The following is a 22911-nucleotide window of genomic DNA, read 5'->3' as shown; positions in this document are numbered from 1 at the left end:
GACATTGAAAGACCATGGGGGGTCTCAACCTCATTTAAGCGGTCTCGGGTAGGTTTTCGCTATATATTTTGAATATCCAACTGGCCACTTTGGGGCGCTCCGTAAACATAGAAGACAGGAAGTGTAACCCAAAGTCCCCTTTCGTCACGTTGGTATCTACCTATTGACTAAATGTCTGTAAATATTAGAAAGATTGAGAGATCAGGGGCTCTCACCATCACCCTGTGCCCTTTGTCCTAAAATTTGGACATTTTTTGACTGAAAAGTGACAATCTTAGCCCTCCGTAGATATTGAAGATGACGTTTTTTCTGAAAATCCATCTAATACAATCTTTATATATACAGAGTCAATGATTTGGTTGAATAGGTACTGAGTGGACATTGAAAGACCAGGGGGGTCTCAACCTCATTTAAGCGGTCTCGGGTAGGTTTTCGCTATATATTTTGAATATCCAACTGGCACTTTGGGCGCTCCGTAAACATAGAAGACAGGAAGTGTACCCAAAGTCCTTTTCGTCACGTTTGTATCTACCTATTGACTAAATGTCTGTTAAATATTAGAAAGATTGAGAGATCAGGGGGCTCTCACCATCACCCTGTGCCCTTTGTCCTAAAATTTGGACATTTTTTGACTGAAAAGTGACAATCTTAGCCCTCCGTAGATATTGAAGATGACGTTTTTTCTGGAAAATCCATCTAATACAATCTTTATATATACAGAGTCAATGATTTGGTTGAATTTTATGGACATTGAAAGACCAGGGGGGTCTCAACCTCATTTAAGCGGTCTCGGGTAGGTTTTCGCTATATATTTTGAATATCCAACTGGCACTTTGGGCGCTCCGTAAACATAGAAGACAGGAAGTGTACCCAAAGTCCCTTTCGTCACGTTTGTATCTACCTATTGACTAAATGTCTGTTAAATATTAGAAAGATTGAGAGATCAGGGGGCTCTCACCATCACCCTGTGCCCTTTGTCCTAAAATTTGGACATTTTTTGACTGAAAAGTGACAATCTTAGCCCTCCGTAGATATTGAAGATGACGTTTTTTCTGGAAAATCCATCTAATACAATCTTTATATATACAGAGTCAATGATTTGGTTGAATTTTATGGACATTGAAAGACCAGGGGGGTCTCAACCTCATTTAAGCGGTCTCGGGTAGGTTTTCGCTATATATTTTTGAATATCCAACTGGCACTTTGGGCGCTCCGTAAACATAGAAGACAGGAAGTGTACCCAAAGTCCCTTTCGTCACGTTTGTATCTACCTATTGACTAAATGTCTGTTAAATATTAGAAAGATTGAGAGATCAGGGGGCTCTCACCATCACCCTGTGCCCTTTGTCCTAAAATTTGGACATTTTTTGACTGAAAAGTGACAATCTTAGCCCTCCGTAGATATTGAAGATGACGTTTTTTCTGGAAAATCCATCTAATACAATCTTTATATATACAGAGTCAATGATTTGGTTGAATTTTATGGACATTGAAAGACCAGGGGGGTCTCAACCTCATTTAAGCGGTCTCGGGTAGGTTTTCGCTATATATTTTGAATATCCAACTGGCACTTTGGGCGCTCCGTAAACATAGAAGACAGGAAGTGTACCCAAAGTCCCTTTCGTCACGTTTGTATCTACCTATTGACTAAATGTCTGTTAAATATTAGAAAGATTGAGAGATCAGGGGGCTCTCACCATCACCCTGTGCCCTTTGTCCTAAAATTTGGACATTTTTTGACTGAAAAGTGACAATCTTAGCCCTCCGTAGATATTGAAGATGACGTTTTTTCTGGAAAATCCATCTAATACAATCTTTATATATACAGAGTCAATGATTTGGTTGAATTTTATGGACATTGAAAGACCAGGGGGGTCTCAACCTCATTTAAGCGGTCTCGGGTAGGTTTTCGCTATATATTTTGAATATCCAACTGGCACTTTGGGCGCTCCGTAAACATAGAAGACAGGAAGTGTACCCAAAGTCCCTTTTCGTCACGTTTGTATCTACCTATTGACTAAATGTCTGTTAAATATTAGAAAGATTGAGAGATCAGGGGGCTCTCACCATCACCCTGTGCCCTTTGTCCTAAAATTTGGACATTTTTTGACTGAAAAGTGACAATCTTAGCCCTCCGTAGATATTGAAGATGACGTTTTTTCTGGAAAATCCATCTAATACAATCTTTATATATACAGAGTCAATGATTTGGTTGAATTTTATGGACATTGAAAGACCAGGGGGGTCTCAACCTCATTTAAGCGGTCTCGGTAGGTTTTCGCTATATATTTTGAATATCCAACTGGCACTTTGGGCGCTCCGTAAACATAGAAGACAGGAAGTGTACCCAAAGTCCTTTTCGTCACGTTTGTATCTACCTATTGACTAAATGTCTGTTAAATATTAGAAAGATTGAGAGATCAGGGGGCTCTCACCATCACCCTGTGCCCTTTGTCCTAAAATTTGGACATTTTTTGACTGAAAAGTGACAATCTTAGCCCTCCGTAGATATTGAAGATGACGTTTTTTCTGGAAAATCCATCTAATACAATCTTTATATATACAGAGTCAATGATTTGGTTGAATTTTATGGACATTGAAAGACCAGGGGGGTCTCAACCTCATTTAAGCGGTCTCGGGTAGGTTTTCGCTATATATTTTGAATATCCAACTGGCACTTTGGGCGCTCCGTAAACATAGAAGACAGGAAGTGTACCCAAAGTCCTTTTCGTCACGTTTGTATCTACCTATTGACTAAATGTCTGTTAAATATTAGAAAGATTGAGAGATCAGGGGGCTCTCACCATCACCCTGTGCCCTTTGTCCTAAAATTTGGACATTTTTTGACTGAAAAGTGACAATCTTAGCCCTCCGTAGATATTGAAGATGACGTTTTTTCTGGAAAATCCATCTAATACAATCTTTATATATACAGAGTCAATGATTTGGTTGAATTTTATGGACATTGAAAGACCAGGGGGGTCTCAACCTCATTTAAGCGGTCTCGGGTAGGTTTTCGCTATATATTTTGAATATCCAACTGGCACTTTGGGCGCTCCGTAAACATAGAAGACAGGAAGTGTACCCAAAGTCCCTTTTCGTCACGTTTGTATCTACCTATTGACTAAATGTCTGTTAAATATTAGAAAGATTGAGAGATCAGGGGGCTCTCACCATCACCCTGTGCCCTTTGTCCTAAAATTTGGACATTTTTTGACTGAAAAGTGACAATCTTAGCCCTCCGTAGATATTGAAGATGACGTTTTTTCTGGAAAATCCATCTAATACAATCTTTATATATACAGAGTCAATGATTTGGTTGAATTTTATGGACATTGAAAGACCAGGGGGGTCTCAACCTCATTTAAGCGGTCTCGGGTAGGTTTTCGCTATATATTTTGAATATCCAACTGGCACTTTGGGCGCTCCGTAAACATAGAAGACAGGAAGTGTACCCAAAGTCCCTTTCGTCACGTTTGTATCTACCTATTGACTAAATGTCTGTTAAATATTAGAAAGATTGAGAGATCAGGGGGCTCTCACCATCACCCTGTGCCCTTTGTCCTAAAATTTGGACATTTTTTGACTGAAAAGTGACAATCTTAGCCCTCCGTAGATATTGAAGATGACGTTTTTTCTGGAAAATCCATCTAATACAATCTTTATATATACAGAGTCAATGATTTGGTTGAATTTTATGGACATTGAAAGACCAGGGGGGTCTCAACCTCATTTAAGCGGTCTCGGGTAGGTTTTCGCTATATATTTTGAATATCCAACTGGCACTTTGGGCGCTCCGTAAACATAGAAGACAGGAAGTGTACCCAAAGTCCCTTTCGTCACGTTTGTATCTACCTATTGACTAAATGTCTGTTAAATATTAGAAAGATTGAGAGATCAGGGGGCTCTCACCATCACCCTGTGCCCTTTGTCCTAAAATTTGGACATTTTTTGACTGAAAAGTGACAATCTTAGCCCTCCGTAGATATTGAAGATGACGTTTTTTCTGGAAAATCCATCTAATACAATCTTTATATATACAGAGTCAATGATTTGGTTGAATTTTATGGACATTGAAAGACCAGGGGGGTCTCAACCTCATTTAAGCGGTCTCGGGTAGGTTTTCGCTATATATTTTGAATATCCAACTGGCACTTTGGGCGCTCCGTAAACATAGAAGACAGGAAGTGTACCCAAAGTCCTTTTCGTCACGTTTGTATCTACCTATTGACTAAATGTCTGTTAAATATTAGAAAGATTGAGAGATCAGGGGGCTCTCACCATCACCCTGTGCCCTTTGTCCTAAAATTTGGACATTTTTTGACTGAAAAGTGACAATCTTAGCCCTCCGTAGATATTGAAGATGACGTTTTTTCTGGAAAATCCATCTAATACAATCTTTATATATACAGAGTCAATGATTTGGTTGAATTTTATGGACATTGAAAGACCAGGGGGGTCTCAACCTCATTTAAGCGGTCTCGGGTAGGTTTTCGCTATATATTTTGAATATCCAACTGGCACTTTGGGCGCTCCGTAAACATAGAAGACAGGAAGTGTACCCAAAGTCCTTTTCGTCACGTTTGTATCTACCTATTGACTAAATGTCTGTTAAATATTAGAAAGATTGAGAGATCAGGGGGCTCTCACCATCACCCTGTGCCCTTTGTCCTAAAATTTGGACATTTTTTGACTGAAAAGTGACAATCTTAGCCCTCCGTAGATATTGAAGATGACGTTTTTTCTGGAAAATCCATCTAATACAATCTTTATATATACAGAGTCAATGATTTGGTTGAATTTTATGGACATTGAAAGACCAGGGGGGTCTCAACCTCATTTAAGCGGTCTCGGGTAGGTTTTCGCTATATATTTTGAATATCCAACTGGCACTTTGGGCGCTCCGTAAACATAGAAGACAGGAAGTGTACCCAAAGTCCTTTTCGTCACGTTTGTATCTACCTATTGACTAAATGTCTGTTAAATATTAGAAAGATTGAGAGATCAGGGGGCTCTCACCATCACCCTGTGCCCTTTGTCCTAAAATTTGGACATTTTTTGACTGAAAAGTGACAATCTTAGCCCTCCGTAGATATTGAAGATGACGTTTTTTCTGGAAAATCCATCTAATACAATCTTTATATATACAGAGTCAATGATTTGGTTGAATTTTATGGACATTGAAAGACCAGGGGGGTCTCAACCTCATTTAAGCGGTCTCGGGTAGGTTTTCGCTATATATTTTGAATATCCAACTGGCACTTTGGGCGCTCCGTAAACATAGAAGACAGGAAGTGTACCCAAAGTCCCTTTCGTCACGTTTGTATCTACCTATTGACTAAATGTCTGTTAAATATTAGAAAGATTGAGAGATCAGGGGGCTCTCACCATCACCCTGTGCCCTTTGTCCTAAAATTTGGACATTTTTTGACTGAAAAGTGACAATCTTAGCCCTCCGTAGATATTGAAGATGACGTTTTTTCTGGAAAATCCATCTAATACAATCTTTATATATACAGAGTCAATGATTTGGTTGAATTTTATGGACATTGAAAGACCAGGGGGGTCTCAACCTCATTTAAGCGGTCTCGGGTAGGTTTTCGCTATATATTTTGAATATCCAACTGGCACTTTGGCGCTCCGTAAACATAGAAGACAGGAAGTGTACCCAAAGTCCCTTTCGTCACGTTTGTATCTACCTATTGACTAAATGTCTGTTAAATATTAGAAAGATTGAGAGATCAGGGGGCTCTCACCATCACCCTGTGCCCTTTGTCCTAAAATTTGGACATTTTTTGACTGAAAAGTGACAATCTTAGCCCTCCGTAGATATTGAAGATGACGTTTTTTCTGGAAAATCCATCTAATACAATCTTTATATATACAGAGTCAATGATTTGGTTGAATTTTATGGACATTGAAAGACCAGGGGGGTCTCAACCTCATTTAAGCGGTCTCGGGTAGGTTTTCGCTATATATTTTGAATATCCAACTGGCACTTTGGGCGCTCCGTAAACATAGAAGACAGGAAGTGTACCCAAAGTCCTTTTCGTCACGTTTGTATCTACCTATTGACTAAATGTCTGTTAAATATTAGAAAGATTGAGAGATCAGGGGGCTCTCACCATCACCCTGTGCCCTTTGTCCTAAAATTTGGACATTTTTTGACTGAAAAGTGACAATCTTAGCCCTCCGTAGATATTGAAGATGACGTTTTTTCTGGAAAATCCATCTAATACAATCTCTATATATACAGAGTCAATGATTTGGTTGAATTTTATGGACATTGAAAGACCAGGGGGGTCTCAACCTCATTTAAGCGGTCTCGGGTAGGTTTTCGCTATATATTTTGAATATCCAACTGGCACTTTGGGCGCTCCGTAAACATAGAAGACAGGAAGTGTACCCAAAGTCCTTTTCGTCACGTTTGTATCTACCTATTGACTAAATGTCTGTTAAATATTAGAAAGATTGAGAGATCAGGGGGCTCTCACCATCACCCTGTGCCCTTTGTCCTAAAATTTGGACATTTTTTGACTGAAATTTTTTTTTTTGGCTTTCCATATGTATTTCTATTTATAGTTAAAAATATTTCGAGAGTTATTGGTTGTTCTTTTTTTCGTAAGAAACATTATACACAAAAGTACATATTTGAAGTCGTTTTCATGACAAAACTCTATATGACATACAGACAAATAAGTCGCACGGAAAAGGGTTTATATTCGAGGACAACGAGAAATTGCGACAGCTTGAAAAGGTCATTTAATGATTCCTATGTATCTTATCCTTTTGACTGAAAATCGTGTTTTTAATGATTTCCAGTATTTAATTCTCTTATGATTTTTCACTAAATTTTGAATATCAAACTGGCTGCTAGCAGCCGGTTGGATATTGAATATCGAATAACGAATAACGAACCGGCTGCTAACTTCACATACATCTTATAGTTGGTGTTTTCCTCGGTAATAATTAGTTTGTAACCCGGATTTTCTCTTAATCGATTTATGATTTTTAATAGCGGTATACTACTGTTGCCTTTATTTAAACTTTACCTTTAAATTACATCTTTGTCTGCATAAATGTTCACAACGTATGCTCAAGACTTATCATTCATTTGGAATGTATAAAATCACATATATATAGTTTTTGAATCATTTAAAGGGGCACTAGCTGTCAAATTCATGTTCACCGATTTTAATCAAATTCTCATATTTTGTTTATAAAAATGTAAAACATTTATCCAAACTATTAAAAGTCTAAAATAAATAAATAACAAGTACACGAGCATGAAAATACATAGCTTCGTTTCTTGTGCATTTTAGTCCAGACGCCATCTAATTAATTATCGAGTTGACCTCTAAGGTCATGCGATGACCATATAAGCCATGTAAACATAAATATAGATATAAATAGATTAAGCAAACTCTTGCTGTTGGATTATTCTAGGTCTATTTGATTTCATATTATAGATGAAAAATAAATGTTCATTATCGTTTTTACCTGTATAAGAATGCATTTTTGTGGATCGAATCAGTCAATCAAATGATTTATCTATGTTTCGCTTTCAATGTTGACATTCTTTTCCTTTAAATAACTTTACACATACAATTCACGTGTTTTCCGTCTCCAGCTGAGGGTTTAAATTGACGTTCACATGAATACGTATTCAATGAGGTCGAATTATTCACATGCAAGTGAATAATTCATAATACATGTTTTGTTAGCTTATTTGGACAAATTTGAACCATACTGGCTGCTAAAAGCTAATTATTATTTCACTATTTGCATTTCATTATTGATTGAGCAAAAAAAAAAAGATATTAGATTATTATACATCTCGTAGCTAGTGCCCCTTTAAAACGCTTTAGAATACATTTGATTAAGGTGTTTCAAGAAGCAGGTGGATAGTTTGTGAAACAAATAATTAAAAAATATGATATTGAAAAAAAAATAGGTTAAAGAAAAAACTTAGGTTGCTTTTTTGCATATTAAGGGGATTATAAACATTACTTCACGAAATCGCATATAAAGTCGTTCACATCAAACTTATTTGATATTAACGAATTTTTTTGTTCGGTGAAACTAATAATAGATGAAGGCATCGCAAGACAGAAAGTTATGTTAATGAAAATCGCATACACTATAAACATTTAAAAGTAAAATTACACTCTCTCAAAAAATTTAACTTGACATGAATTATAAAAAGTGGAAGTCCATAAAAAATTAAACATTAAACTATATTAACCATCGTAACTAATACAAATCTACTTGTATTGTCTTTTCTTTAAGGATCATCTAAAAATGTTGTTGATTTACTTTCTCCTGTTCAATATTTTTAAATTATCAGTTATTATACAATAAATACAGAAGACTGTAAAATTCAATTACGCGGTTGTTGGCAACATATTCATTTAAACAAGATATTATTCAGATATCAGTTACCTTTTCAGCAAACCACATGGAAAGGTTCTTCACATCATGGGATGTACCATGTGGACAAACCCATGTACGGCTTCCTGTAATCGGCATATCCCGATGTGGAAAAAAAACAAGTGTATCTTGGTATAATTAATACAAGTTTAAGAACATGTATGGACAATTTTAATTTGATCGAGTATGTTTATAAATAAGGCCTAAATAGGCGTCAGAAGAGTCCTATTTCAGAAATGAAACAATTTAGTGTTAACATTCAACACATAAAGGTTAAGGACTTAAAAATCAACAGTTATCTCAATCATTTAAATTTAGTTCTTTGAAATTAATAAAATCCTTAAAGGATTAAAGGAAAAAACAGATAATTAAATTATGATTTCATTTTTTTAAATTTGTTGATTCATTGCTTATGTTTAAGAAATGTTAGTAATTTTCGCCTCTCTGTTACATGCACAAAACAACAAACGCGAATGATTAGATGCAGTGTTTTATATGTACAACATATGAACATGACGAAAATAATAAATCACAATGTATCAAAAGATTCATACAGAAAAAAAAAAAAAAAAAAGACATTTGTCTGTTTCACAAATGATGTACTTCCCTGTTTAAAGAAAAAAACAATTTATGAGCAAATAGTGTATCAAGAACAGGTACTCTATTCAGTACACTCCTTGGTTTGTTTTCAAATTGTAAGTTTCTTGTTTGACTTTACACATTGTGAATTGTGTACTATTTAAATTTCAATGGTCTGTGTTGTTATAGTAACAGTTTGTTCTATTTTTTTGATGAATGAGGTATTTTTTCCCAATTTCAAAAAGTGCCGACAGAATAAAATTTACTATAAAAACAAAAAATAAAAATGCTTTACATATATTATGATATGTGTGTTCAATAGTTAATTTAAACCTCAAAATGGATGAAAGTCCAATATGCGGATTTTCAGGTGTTTTTAGGTGGAAAAAACGGAATCCCCACAGAAGGACATTTCAAACCAACACAAAGTTATGCTTTTTATGACTGTTTTTATTCATACTACTTTTTCTCTCAAACATGAAATTGGTTTAGTGTGTCCTTTTCACATATAAAACAATTTTTTGAAGAAAAAATTGTAACATCGATAAATTGTACCGATATAGCTTCTTAATAAGAGATACAATGATAGCTACATCAGTAGAGCACAAAACTACTGATAAATTATGGTTTTAAAGAAAGGGTTCGAATCTCGCTCAGAATACTTGCATTTTTTTGTGTTGTTATATTAAATTTTAATGTTTCTATTATATTTTTTCAAAAGTTTCCTTAATTCATAGAGTCATTCTGGTTCATTTTGAATATACAGTTTACTAGTATATAATTTTACATGTATCAAAGAAAAAGTAATGTATTGCTTATTGTGTGCAATCCTATGACTTCCATACTCTTGACTTACTTTCTATGCATGTGTTTTTCATTTATTACATATATTCAAGGGACAACTGCCGTCAAACTGATGTAGGTGCCTGCACATAACCAATAACACGATAATTAATTCTATAGAAAGGAAGCTTACATGTTGCGGGTGTAATATACACATAACTGAAAATAAGGCCATTGTATACAAGTTTCAAAACAACAAAAAACAGCTTTCGAAACCTTTTTTGAACATGGTATTATATGTAACAAATGCAGCCAACAACAATTGTGTCGCCAATTCACAAACTGTATAGATACTAGTACTGAAATGTTTTACCACCGTCCCTACACCGGTACCATCAGAAAATAAAACAACACAACAGAACAAATCAGTTTTACTACAAATCGTAATTGTTGGTAAAACATCAACAAGCTGTTGCATCTTTATCAAACCGAAGGGCCGATTTGTTAAAATGACAGAAAAGGCAATATAATATGTGATAGTAACAGTGGGTGATCTATGACCAACTGATGTACAAAATGTAAGATTTTCTCCGGTTAAAATATATACATGTATTATCTTATCTTATCTTAAAGACGACAAATTCAGATATACATATATTCAGAATGAGAAAATCACGATTTGAATTTGTTCGATATTATTTGGCTCCTTGACAAGTTACGTGGTATGGCACCTTGCATAAAGAATGTTAATAATAAAATAAAATCAATATTAAACAATTAATAGTCTTGGCCTTGTTTTCGTAGGAATACCTTTTCAAGGTATGAAAATAGATGATGTAACGTATTTTCATGTACTATAATTAGCATCTATCGGGCTATTTAAAACTTTATTTTTACCTATCTTATCGAATGAACAAATTGCCGGCAAATAGGCTCTACCTGTTTAAATTTCTCAACTTGTGAATCGGTACTGTTATAGAACAGGAGGTTTGGCATATCATATAACCAGGTACAATCCAATAGTTTTTTTCATAAAATGCCCTGTTCCAAGTCAGTAAAATGGCCATTGTTACATTAAAGTTCGTTTCTATGTGTGTTACGTTTCTGTGTTGTGTCTTCTCTGCTGTGTCGTAATTAGTTTTTACTTGATACTTTACCCTCAGTTTTAGTTTGTAACCCGGAGTTGTTTTTTCTCTATCGCAGTATTCTACTGTTGCCTTTATTTATAGTTGATAAGAATGTATTGATTTGAAAGCTTGGATCTTTTAAATGTGTGTCTTAGAGTTATAAATTGTATAACACTGTAGTAATGTATTAAGGCAAGTGGCCTTTTTCCATCTTGTTCTAAACTTGTGAATCGGTACTGTTATAGAACAGGAGGTTTCGCATATCATAAAACCAGGTACAATCCACTAGTTTTTTTCATAAAATGCCCTGTTCCAAGTCAGGAAAATGGCCATTGTTACATTAAAGTTCGTTTCTATGTGTGTTACGTTTCTGTGTTGTGTCTTCTCTGCTGTGTCGTAATTCGCTTTTACTTGATACTTTACCCTCAGTTTTAGTTTGTAACCCGGAGTTGTTTTTTTCTCTATCGCAGTATTCTACTGTTGCCTTTATTTATAGTTGATAAGAATGTATTGATTTGAAAGCTTGGATCTTTTAAATGTGTGTCTTAGAGTTATAAATTGTATAACACTGTAGTAATGTATTAAAGCAAGTGGCCTTTTTCCATCTTGTTTTTTTTTGTTGTTTGTTTTTTGCATGGGAGTAATCTAAATTTTCACGGTTTATGACTATCCTATCGACACGGAAGCACAGTTTCCTTTGCTCGTGATGTGAAAATTTAATGTATCACAATATGTGTGTCTAAATTATATGTGTCGTTCTGAAACTAGACTATAACTGTTTACAATTTAAAAGACATGTCAAAGATTTTGGTTTTTCTTACATTTGAAGAGTTTTAAACAATTTTAATTTAAATTATCTGATAATTTATTGATTGGAAAAAAGGACATTGCAAAATGTCCTACCAAAACAAGTAAAAAAATGTATATATTTATTAAAACAAGTTCATTACTGAATGTATAACATATTTTATTTATATAAATTTGTTGCCCTTGCATATGCGTTGACTTTTACAAAGTTTTTTTTTTATCCAACAACTGCCGAACCTACAATTATAATAGCACAATTATATTGACAGCGCCTATCAAAATCTGTTGTTCTGTAAATACATGTATTTTGATATAAGAACTTCATCATGCTTGATATTTATGCTTTTGGTACACATTAAAATATGGTGCACACTAAAATGTGGTGCACACTGTTAAATAACCCGCTACGCGCGTTATTCAGTGTGCACCACATTTTTTATGTTATTTTTTCATAGACAGAAAAAATATTACAGTCATTCCTTAATTAATATGGATCTTGCCTATATACCAGCTGTGATTATTTGGAATATCTCCTAATTTAAACAATAGCATAACATCACTACATCGAAAACACACCATAAAATATCAATTGACAGGCTTAACTCAATCCAAAAACGTAAACTAATACACTATGAACCAATAAATTAGATCTGCGATATCTGAATGCAAATGCACAGATAATAAAATATTAGGGACAAACATTCAAGGCCAAAAAGCAAACACACAAATCCAAACAAAGCCATGGCAAGACACCACTAAAGTATTCAACCCTTCGAAAATACTCACTTTTGAAGAAGAAAAAAACGGTTTTAATAATGAAGGTAGATCTTGAAATTTATACAAATGTAGTAAGAAGAAGTAAAAATTAGGAGACATTCCAAATAATCACAGCTGGTATATAGACAAGATCCATATTAATATAAAATAACAAAAAAGTATTATAAACAGTATCGACAGGTCGAATTAACAAGAAAATACGATTTGAGAGTACTCGCAGTTACTGACAGCTAGTTAAAAGCCAAAAACAATTATTAATAAACAAAAATCATGGATCAGAGACTAAAATCAACTGAAACACATCCCAGGGATTTAGTATTTTAACGTCATGAGCAGTCAGAGAAGACATGACAAAAATAAATGTTTTGACATGTAGTAGGATAGTCAGGAGCGACTTCTATAGAGATAAAAATTATCTGTGTCTGTGTCTTTATACATCCCGCCTCAAAAGAAGATACAATTTAGATATGTTTAAATTGTCTAATGACAAAACCGATATTAGTGCCAATGTAAACAATATTGAGAGATCTAATTAAAATATTGGTACGATAACCCTTACTTATAAGTTTAGATCCCCTTTGCAGTCGTCTCAGGAAATATTAACTCACAGCTGGCGAGCATGATTACTTTTTTCAGGGACTGAATAATTAAAAACTACACACATATGCACCAGATTCATCTCATTATCAGTAATAATGTTTTAACGAAAAATCAATCTCCCTATAATTCCGAATGATTTTACCGTTTCCACACATTATGATTTCACAAATTTGTATATCAAAGTCAACCGTTAACAAGAAAATGTGGTATGCATTGTATTTATTATAGTTCACAGGGTCACATCGGCAATATATTCATGGGATAACATACCAAAATCAGTTCAAAATTATTGTATAGAAGAAAAGTAACGCAACACCATTATCTTGTATCGTTTCTTTTAATATTATTAACTCTTTTTTAAAATACTTAACGATATCAAGTAAAGTACTTTATCTTAAATATCACATTGTTGAATCTGTATAGTTCAATTTTTTAAACAAGCATGATTTTATCCAAAGAAGGCGTGCATTACATGTATGGCAATGAACCTCTGATCCATAATGTACTTGTCCAATATATGAGAAAGATAAGCCAAAGTGTAAGACTTTCTTTGAAAATAAAGGGCAACTGTAGCTGTACAACTTCTTGGCGATGCAGACAACTAACATACTATACATTGTACGTCTAAATTCATTTACTTGACACAAATAGGAATCATCTTTCACAAACTTCGAGAATAACAGGAATGTATCAGAAGGATTAAGCCACAAAAAAAAAAGAATGAAACTAACCCAAAACATATAAAAGCATGAATTTCTATTACTTGACAAAAAATCAATTGTTACAGCATAATAGAGGATACTACTTCTGTTGACTTCAATGATGCATTTTTTTAATTTAGATCTTTGAATACATGCATTTAGTTTTTCAGATCGTTGACACAAAAATGGGTCTGATAATAAAAACACCAAAATAAATATGATAGGAGTAGTAATGGGTGTTTCAAGCAATGACACTTTCAATCCACTTGAAATTTTAAAATATCAAAATCAATAGATATCACTTATGTGAGGTCAAATGTGGTATACTAGAAGTACTGGATGTCTCGAGAAAAAAATATTAGTGTCGCCCGTCATTAACTATATTAGTTTCGATATTCCGCATCAATCCAAGTTAGTCGTCGCAGAATATAAATATTTACAAATATCCATCATATTGGGTTTATAAATGTGTAGTTTTGACGTTCCTTCATTAAAACTAAGAGCCCTTTGACACCAAGTCCATGACATTTTTTTTTAATCAATCGAGGAAAAAGAAAGAAATATGGCATGTAATGTGGCACATATGTTACTCAGATATTACATAACTGTCAAACAAATCCTGATAGAATCCTTACATTTTACGAATGTTTCCATTTTTCGAACCCTTGATTACATTTTATTTTAGCAGCAATCTTTTATCATTAAAACACAATCACAATAATATCGTATGAGTTGCAATATTCACGATAAATGAAATCGGTATTGTCTCTTCTCTTGTGAGAGTTATTCAAACTAAACATGCATATTAAAAAAAGAGTAAAATATTTAAATATTTATAAATCGGATGCTTTCAAACACCAAAAAGCAAATGCAAACTAAATTAAAACCATGGCCAAAAATAAGTGACAATACACAGCACAACATTAGAAACATAAACCAAACCAAGGAACGACATTTGCTCCTTAATGACAGTAACAAAGCTTTGATGCCATATTACGTGGCAACGAATGATCAATGTGCAAGAATGCAATACAACACCATGTCCTTCCTTTATGGTATGTTCTATGCCGGTGTTTTGGGAATGACTTGTTTAGGATCAAATGTCTTCGGAACTAGGATCCTTTTATCCGTTAAATCTGTAAATTTGTCACATGACTTTATTGCAGTGTTCGGTACCTAAAACATAAGTATTTACATTAGTAATTTACCAAATTTCATAATGATAGGAGATTAAATCAGGACAAGAAACAAATAGGGAAAGACTACAACAAACCAGATCATTGAGTCCATTGTTTCAGTCACAGTACTTTCAATTTGACGAAATGAACAAGACAGTAAAAGAGGACCACCAAAAACTAGGGATGATATCAGGTGCTCCGGAAGGGAAAGCAGATCCTGCTAAAATATGTATGCGTATTATGTTTTATGGCCAAAGTATCTAGAGATACTCACCAGTTTTAATTTAACTTTCTTTAAAAACCCTAATTGAATCGTTTAAACATCAATGATGTAACATTGATTTTACCACATTCAATTCAGTAATTCAGTAATCTTACCTTTAATGCTAGAGGGTTTCATTGTCTATTGGACGATAATAGGTAAAATACATACAAACAACAAATCTTTGTTCGAAACATGCTTAAAGTAAAGCACAGAATACCCGATTAACCTAATAAGGGACAAATTCGTACCGAAGAAAAAAAAATAAAACTTACTTTCTCTAAGCGTATATATTGTGGATGATGATGGGGTTTACACGATTGGTTGGACACCGTGTTGTATACTGTCAGTAAAGCCCATCGTCTGTATGCACTACTGTTCTGTCCACTACAGTGCAACAAGTTGCAATGAAAAAATAGGGCGTCTCCTCAAAATAAAGATGGTTAAAGAAAATACAATCATAATAACTTATATTTTAAATATCACTGATATATTTTAATGCTTTCACACTTAATGTAAGTTGCATTGTATGTCCATTTCATATGTCCCTATTTACTTAAAACAAAACACATAAAAGCGTCTCAAAAACACATCTAACTTTTCTAGCTGCAATTGATGATTAGCTGCTAATGTATTTTTTTAAATTTTTTTATATAACTATGCGTAATGCAGCAGGACGCAATTATTTCTCTTAAGGAGACTCGGGGTACAAAAAAATCAGCAAAAATTGAAACAATGTTTTGCATAACAAATTTTATTTATAACACTATTCGTTGGTTCTTTATGATATTGTACAAAAATCAGTCAAAGAAACCAATACGTTTTGGCCCCAGATGACTATTAAAATATGTTTATCAATGAAAAAGTTCAAAATTATCTCCCTTTGGTGAAAATGCCAGTTATTTCCATTAAAATTGAAATAACTTTCTTAACTTATCGGGTTTTTTTCCAAATAAACTGTACTTAAACTGAGCTATTGTAAAATTGTAGCGATTTGTCTAAAAACGAATCATTTTTAGCTTACAATAGTCAATATTGTCAACAATGATACATCGCTTAAAATTTAACATTATTATTCCTAATGTAACACATATTTTCTACAGTTAAAAGAAGTAACAACACATTGTCCAATTTAAGACAAAAGTGAGTTAGGTAAATCGTTTCTACTTATAATTCCTCTTAAAGTCGCGAACCTTCATACATTTTTTACAACACTTGTCAACAGCAAAACGCTATATCTGTACATGTATACATATACGAAAACATGCTTGCGATATTTTTTGGGCTATAAATGAATTAAGATAAACCCCGATGCTGTATAAATGTCAAGTTGTTAGTTGTGTGGAATTCTATTTCAGATGTTGGTTTAACGAATGCGATAGGTCAATGTTTTCGTCGCAAACCAAAGCACATGCGTTCTTTTGTATTAGTTTTTGCAAGTGTATACATTTTTGTTCTAGTTAGGATACTAAGCATGGTCATTCTACATTAAAAATAAGATGATATTTTACCTGGATTGAGTAAGCAGTATTTCATTGAAAAACGGTCCATTATTTTATCAAGTCTTGTCGGATCAGTGACAGTCAGTTGCCCTTCTAATTTGTGATCTAGACGTCCGCATTTGTGGGAGCTTTCTATTATCTGTTAACAAAAAAAATTGACTACATTATTCAATAAAGGGCTGCGCTTTAGCGCATGATACGCCCGTTGCTCTTTTAACTTGTCTTTTATGCTTTAAATGAATTTATATGATCAACTAGAAATATATATACAAATCAAAAGGGATGTTACATTAATATATTCACCAAAGTTTCATAAAATCCCCCTTTTTAAAGTATAAAAATTCATTACTTAAGAAAACGTAAAATCTAAAATTTATAAAAATGGAAAGGGAACTTATGTCAATAGATATAAACAATTTATTAAAGTTGCATAAAATTTTGTGAAAGTGTTAGTTATTGTCCCAAAATTGGAAAATCCCCCCTTTTTTAAGCATAAAAATTCATAACACGGAAATGTCAAATCTGAAATTTATAAAATTGAAAGGGAGCTTACATCAATAGATATAAACAATTCACCAAAGTTTCATGGACATTGGTGAAAGCCTTTTTGAGTTATTGTCCGAAGTGTTGAAAATCCCCCTTTTTTTATGAATAAAGCCCCATAAATCCAAAACTTAAAATCTGAAATTTATAAAAATTGAAAGGGAGCTTACATCAATAGATATAAACAATACACCAAAGTTTCATGGACATTGGTGAAAGCCTTTTTGAGTTATTGTCCGAAGTGTTGAAAATCCCCCTTTTTTTTATGAATAAAGCCCCATAAATCCAAAACTTAAAATCTGAAATTTATAAAAATTGAAAGGGAGCTTACATCAATAGATATAAACAATTCACCAAAGTTTCATGGACATTGGTGAAAGCCTTTTTGAGTTATTGTCCGAAGTGTTGAAAATCCCCCCTTTTTTATGAATAAAGCCCCATAAATCCAAAACTTAAAATCTGAAATTAAAAAAAAACGAAAGGGAGCTTACGTCAATAGATATAAACAATTCACTTAAGTTTCATGGAAATTGGTGAAAGCGTTTTTGAGTTATTGTCCGAAGTGTGGACGACGGACGGACGGACGGACGGACAGACGGACGGACGGACGGACAGACGGACGGACGGACAACGGTATACCATAATACGTCCCGTCTAAAAGACGACGGGCGTATAAAAAACAAAAGACAACATGGTAGTTATATCATAATGTATTAATATGACATATGCTCATCCTTTTATGGTAGAAAACAAAATTTCTGTTAAAATGATATGTTTGTTTCATCTGCTTTCTGTTATTTCCTGTTTTTATGTTTCCTGACATAATGGAAGAAATGTTTGCCATTCAATTCTTAGAGATTTGGAGTTTCTCGTTCATCCCCTGTAACCGGACTCTTGTTCTAAATATGAGTTATATCCCCAAGTCCTTTTTTACTATCAACAAATGTTTTTCACAAATTGATCGTATATTTAACATGTTTAAACAAAAGGATATTGAATGAAATTGTATGGGAGTTATTCCCCTTGAAAAATGTGATATAAAGTGAAAAAGGTTAAAGTAATGTTTTTTGTTTTAAACTTTACCTGTTATTTATTCCAAAAATGAAATTAATACAATGTTTCCAATGCCAATATTGCCAACTTTCGTTTTTGTGTAACAGTATAATCAACATTCACAACTTATATTGATAATATCAACAAATAAATAAACAATATATCAAATTTTACATTAAAAAATAATAAAATAATCAGCTTATTCGACGAGTAAATTTATTCATGCAAATTGCAATGGTTAATCCGTATTGGAGTGATTCATATGGCAATACAGTTTACAGCGTGTATCGAATTTACTTGTACATGTGCAGTGACAGAAAAACGAAAACCATTCAAAAAGGTTTTGAAACATCATTTTACTTGTATTCCGTTAGAAATGGTAAAATCATACTTCGTTTGTCATTGAAAATGAAAATATCAAAAATGGGCCGCCTTCAAACTCAAATCTACAAGTACTATGTTCAGTCCTCCGAAGACAGAACAAGAAGTGTGTATTGTCATAGGCATGTCAAGCTGTATTCTGTTATTAACTTTAGCTTTGGGGACGATTATGGGGTTTGTTGCATTAATTCATTATGCTGCTAAATTTAACGAACTGCTAGGTGCGAGTAATATAAAAGCATTTGCGTCTAAATAAGATTACCTGTAAACATCCGTTTCTTTTCTCACATTTATCTAAGGCAATAAATGCCGTTATCATATTTGGCTCCAAAAACTCATTTATATACCAATACCTGTTAAAAAAATTGTCGAATATTATAATAATAGTAAACGTCTCTTAAAACAATGTTCAACGAGTAAAATAAGAGGGTAAATGGTAACAATGGTAAACTATAAGACTAAAAATAAAACTGCCTTAAAAACATCGTCAATAGCACTACGCGTTGCTTCACAAAAGGGTGAGATTAAAAGTTAATAGCATACCCGTAATCTTGATGCCACAAATGAGCTCCACCTGTAAACGGCTCTTTTGTTACTAACTTTCCATGATAGTGGTACACTTCGTCTCCAAGTAACTAAAACGAATGTATAAATTAGGAAAATGTTGTGTATCATTTTTTTTTTTATATTTTTAATATTGGCAAATTTAAGCTATCACTGGCCCCAGTAAATTGTAAGTCGGTGTTCGACATTGAAACAAACATTTTCCTAGGCGATAAACCGATACCATAAATAGTCTGTAAATGTATGCTTGCGTCTATATTTAGAGAAAATTTAGTTTAATTTACAAATCTTTGTGAACTTAACAATATTACATTTTCATGTGTTTTATTCTTTTTAAATTACGAATATAGTATCAACATGTTGAATTATAACATTTCAGTGTATCTTAGAGATTGCTTCAGGACAAATGTAATTGAAAATATATTTTCATATATATAAGTCGTCCTCCGTAACTGCATGTCGTAAATTGCAAATGCCGTTTAATTGAGTCTTTACTTGTTCTACAAACATGGAAAAACGTATTGCAACCTCTGAATATTTTAAACCTAGGAAAATCAGCTTCATTTTTTTGGATATGAATAATTGCTTGTATATTGATGTTTCAAAATGATGTTTTAATTAACCACAATTTTGATACCAAAATGAAGTAATTTTTGTACAAAAAACAAAAAAATGCATTTTACATCTTTTACTGTAATCGAACAGTAGCATTTCAGACATTTCAAAATAAAACTTTAGATGAGTATTCACATCGTGGTGATCGTTATAGGCCAAAGAATCAATACTTTTCATTGGCATCATCCACACGGACAACCGTCTCTTAACCTCCTCAGATCATGCCTGCCACTAATCGACGAATGTGTTATTGCAATCATTCCTGGTGACGGACATTTTTATTTCATGAGGCGTGCGAACTGGGGTGTCCTTTGGCACACTTTAAATTCAGTTGAATGGTCGTTTTTTGTTCTCCCAATTAAGTGTAAACGAACTGCCAACTTGTTGACATCCTAGTTCGTGCTCTTACTGGTTAATCGATATGTTTAAGGTTCAATGTGCAATACCCCTGAATGGGTTGGCGATAAAAACATTCCGTCTTTTTGATGATCTCACCGTTAATTTTATTAATTTTATTAATACATTGAATATCGAGTTGCATGTGTTACAGTGAATTGCTGAGTAAATGTTATGTTATTCTCTCTGTATTCTATTGTATTGATGCCACGAACAATCATTTTAACCTATAAATTACTGTCTACAAATTATAGATGCATACCTGTTCACATGTCCCGGCCACCTTTTCCGATCTACTGATCATTCCACTTACGTCATTACCCGGATGACACCCATATGGTCATTTTTGCTTCTCGACCTTGACAATCAGAAACCCTTGAATAAACATCTAAGGGCCTTAATTTGATAGCATTAATATTAGCCAAATACAGGAACGTATATGATATACAAATCGAATAGGTATCTAGCATTCAAAGATTTTTTTAATTACACTTATATCAGTTTATATACAATTAACAAACTTCAGAATAAAGACACTTTCCGAATAAGTACCATTTTCAGGCGAGAGCAAAACATATGCAATAGTATTAAAAAAACACATGTTGACCTTTTCGTATCAAATTAAGTAATTTTAAATTTCGTAATCAGCCTTAATTTCTGAAACTTCCTTGATAATAGATGACATTTACATAGTGTATTCTTTACTGAATATAGAAATTTAACAAACCACATCAATGATTAATATGCCAGCTTTAGCTGTCACTTATGGTAGTAGTATCGTTTTGGAATAGAGAACAATAACTCTCTCTACACGACCTTTTGTCTTTTTAATGGCTGCCGAATGTAACGTTCCAACGCGAACTTAAAAAAACGGGACAGCTCTAAATAATGTTGATGTTAAATAAAACATGAATTGTTATTTCTTTACAAAAACAACAATTCAGAAACTTTGGTTACTTATGAAGTTCAATTAAATTGTATTGAACCACGGAAATTACCGAAGTTTGGACAACAACGTCTAACGCCATGTTTCGTCTGCTTCTTGTTCCATTTTCAGTGAGGTCAAAACAAACTTCCTCAACAATCACAGGTACTTCATTTTACAGTCACAAAAACATAATTGATGAAAACATATTTAGCGTAAAGTTTCGTCCAGCACGGGACACACAGAAAAAACTCTCTGCAAGCAATACATTTCGGGATTTTTTTTTATAATGGCCATGCGGCATGCGGGGTAAACTCCGACTGGTTGACCATGACTACTTATGTTCATCTGCCACATAATTCCCCATATGAAGGAACAGTGGATAATGACGTTGGTTATACTGTTTGAATGTGATCACTATTATTCATGTAACCACATACTAAATCAAAACTTAACAAAGCATGGTTTAAAACAAAAGAAAACATATGCAAATAATTTACATTTTTATTGTGTACTTCTTTTGGCAAACTCTCAATATCTACCTTATACAGTCCCAAGAGATTGAAACGGTTTTGGTTTTTTTTTTCTCTAAAAGGAGACTTGAGTCTGAATAGTATATTAAAGTACAGACTGTACATATTGTATAATCTTATATTGTCCAAAATTGAATTTTATGGGAAGATGGAGTTAATATGATAACCCATGATTTATACCATGACTTTGACAGGTATATAAATGGATTGTTCCTTGGAAGTATGTGGACTGCATCCTTTAAAATTCAAGCTGCAGCAGTCGCCCTGATTATTTTATGCGTCAGTTTTAACCTGATCAAAACATATTCACTCTACCGAGTACTCTTTCACTGTATCAGGTTCACATTTCAACCTATTTAGCAATACACACTGATGGTTATATAACATCACAGTACCAAAATTGCACTCACAGTAACCAAATGAACCTTTTCAACAAAAAAGCTGCGGAAAACTTACAAGTTTTCTTTCACCATGTGAAGTTATCTAATTATCATCTTTTTAAAATGAGCAAATTAAATTTGTTTCTAGGATTTGAAATTAAACATGTAATGTAATTTGGGTACTGACCTCATTACAGAATGATGGACTGTTTGGAGGTCAGTTCAAACCCATTTTCTATGACTCTACATGTACTTAAAACTAAATTGGTGTAACTATTATGATAGTGTAAAGAAGGATTTTCTACAAAATAAGCACAAAAATGGACTTTTGTCTGGTTAATAAAAAAAAGTTGGTGAAAAAACTGACAATATAGGTGCAATTTAGGTACTCTCATGTAAGCAACTTCACAACTACAAATTTATTTTCATGAACTAAATAAAAAAATGAACACGACCATAGATGTATAATAAGTATATAAAAAAACAACACTGTTTATGTCAGTTGAAATCATACATATTTTAATTTTGGACACTTCAAACTTCAATATGGACTTATTTGAAAACAGGTATCAGGTAAAAACCAAAAATGTCTATTCAGCAGCAGTCTCTAACAACATATTTCCTTAATTTTATATTATAGTCGTACAAATATATTAAAAATGTGTTCATTTAATTTTGTTCTAGCTTCTCTCATGTGAAAGCGGTAACCTTTTTGGTCACTATTTATGTGTTGCGCCTAATTAAGAATTGTAACACTTTATAGTGACAAAACAGG

At 33.4% G+C, this 22911-nt stretch overlaps 1 protein-coding gene across 1 annotated transcript; it reads right to left on the bottom strand.

The window, feature by feature from the left end:
• Positions 1 to 11869: 11869 nt before the first annotated feature.
• Positions 11870 to 20622, bottom strand: LOC139507175 (L-proline trans-4-hydroxylase-like). Its single transcript, XM_071295674.1, has 6 exons — positions 20561 to 20622; positions 19267 to 19358; positions 18986 to 19076; positions 16756 to 16885; positions 15520 to 15671; positions 11870 to 14980 (listed from the first exon to the last, which is right to left on the bottom strand). The coding sequence occupies exons 1-6, from the start codon at positions 20600 to 20602 to the stop codon at positions 14867 to 14869; spliced, it is 621 nt and encodes a 206-aa protein (XP_071151775.1). The 5' UTR covers positions 20603 to 20622; the 3' UTR covers positions 11870 to 14866.
• Between the last annotated feature and the right edge of the window lie 2289 nt (positions 20623 to 22911).

The sequence above is a fragment of the Mytilus edulis genome, unplaced genomic scaffold (genome assembly GCF_963676685.1).
Source record: "Mytilus edulis unplaced genomic scaffold, xbMytEdul2.2 SCAFFOLD_1041, whole genome shotgun sequence".
NCBI lineage: Eukaryota > Metazoa > Mollusca > Bivalvia > Mytilida > Mytilidae > Mytilus > Mytilus edulis.
Note: the sequence above shows the minus strand (reverse complement) of the source record. Positions and strands in the feature narration are given on the sequence as shown.

Coding starts and splice junctions, on each gene's coding strand:
- LOC139507175 (XM_071295674.1), bottom strand. CDS start 20,602: ATGATCAGTAGATCGGAAAAGGTGGCCGGGACATGTGAACAG. Junction 16,886..18,985: donor AAAGAAACGGATGTTTACAG/GTAATCTTATTT, acceptor TTTTGTTAACAG/ATAATAGAAAGCTCCCACAA. Junction 15,672..16,755: donor ATACTGCTTACTCAATCCAG/GTAAAATATCAT, acceptor CTTTATTTTGAG/GAGACGCCCTATTTTTTCAT.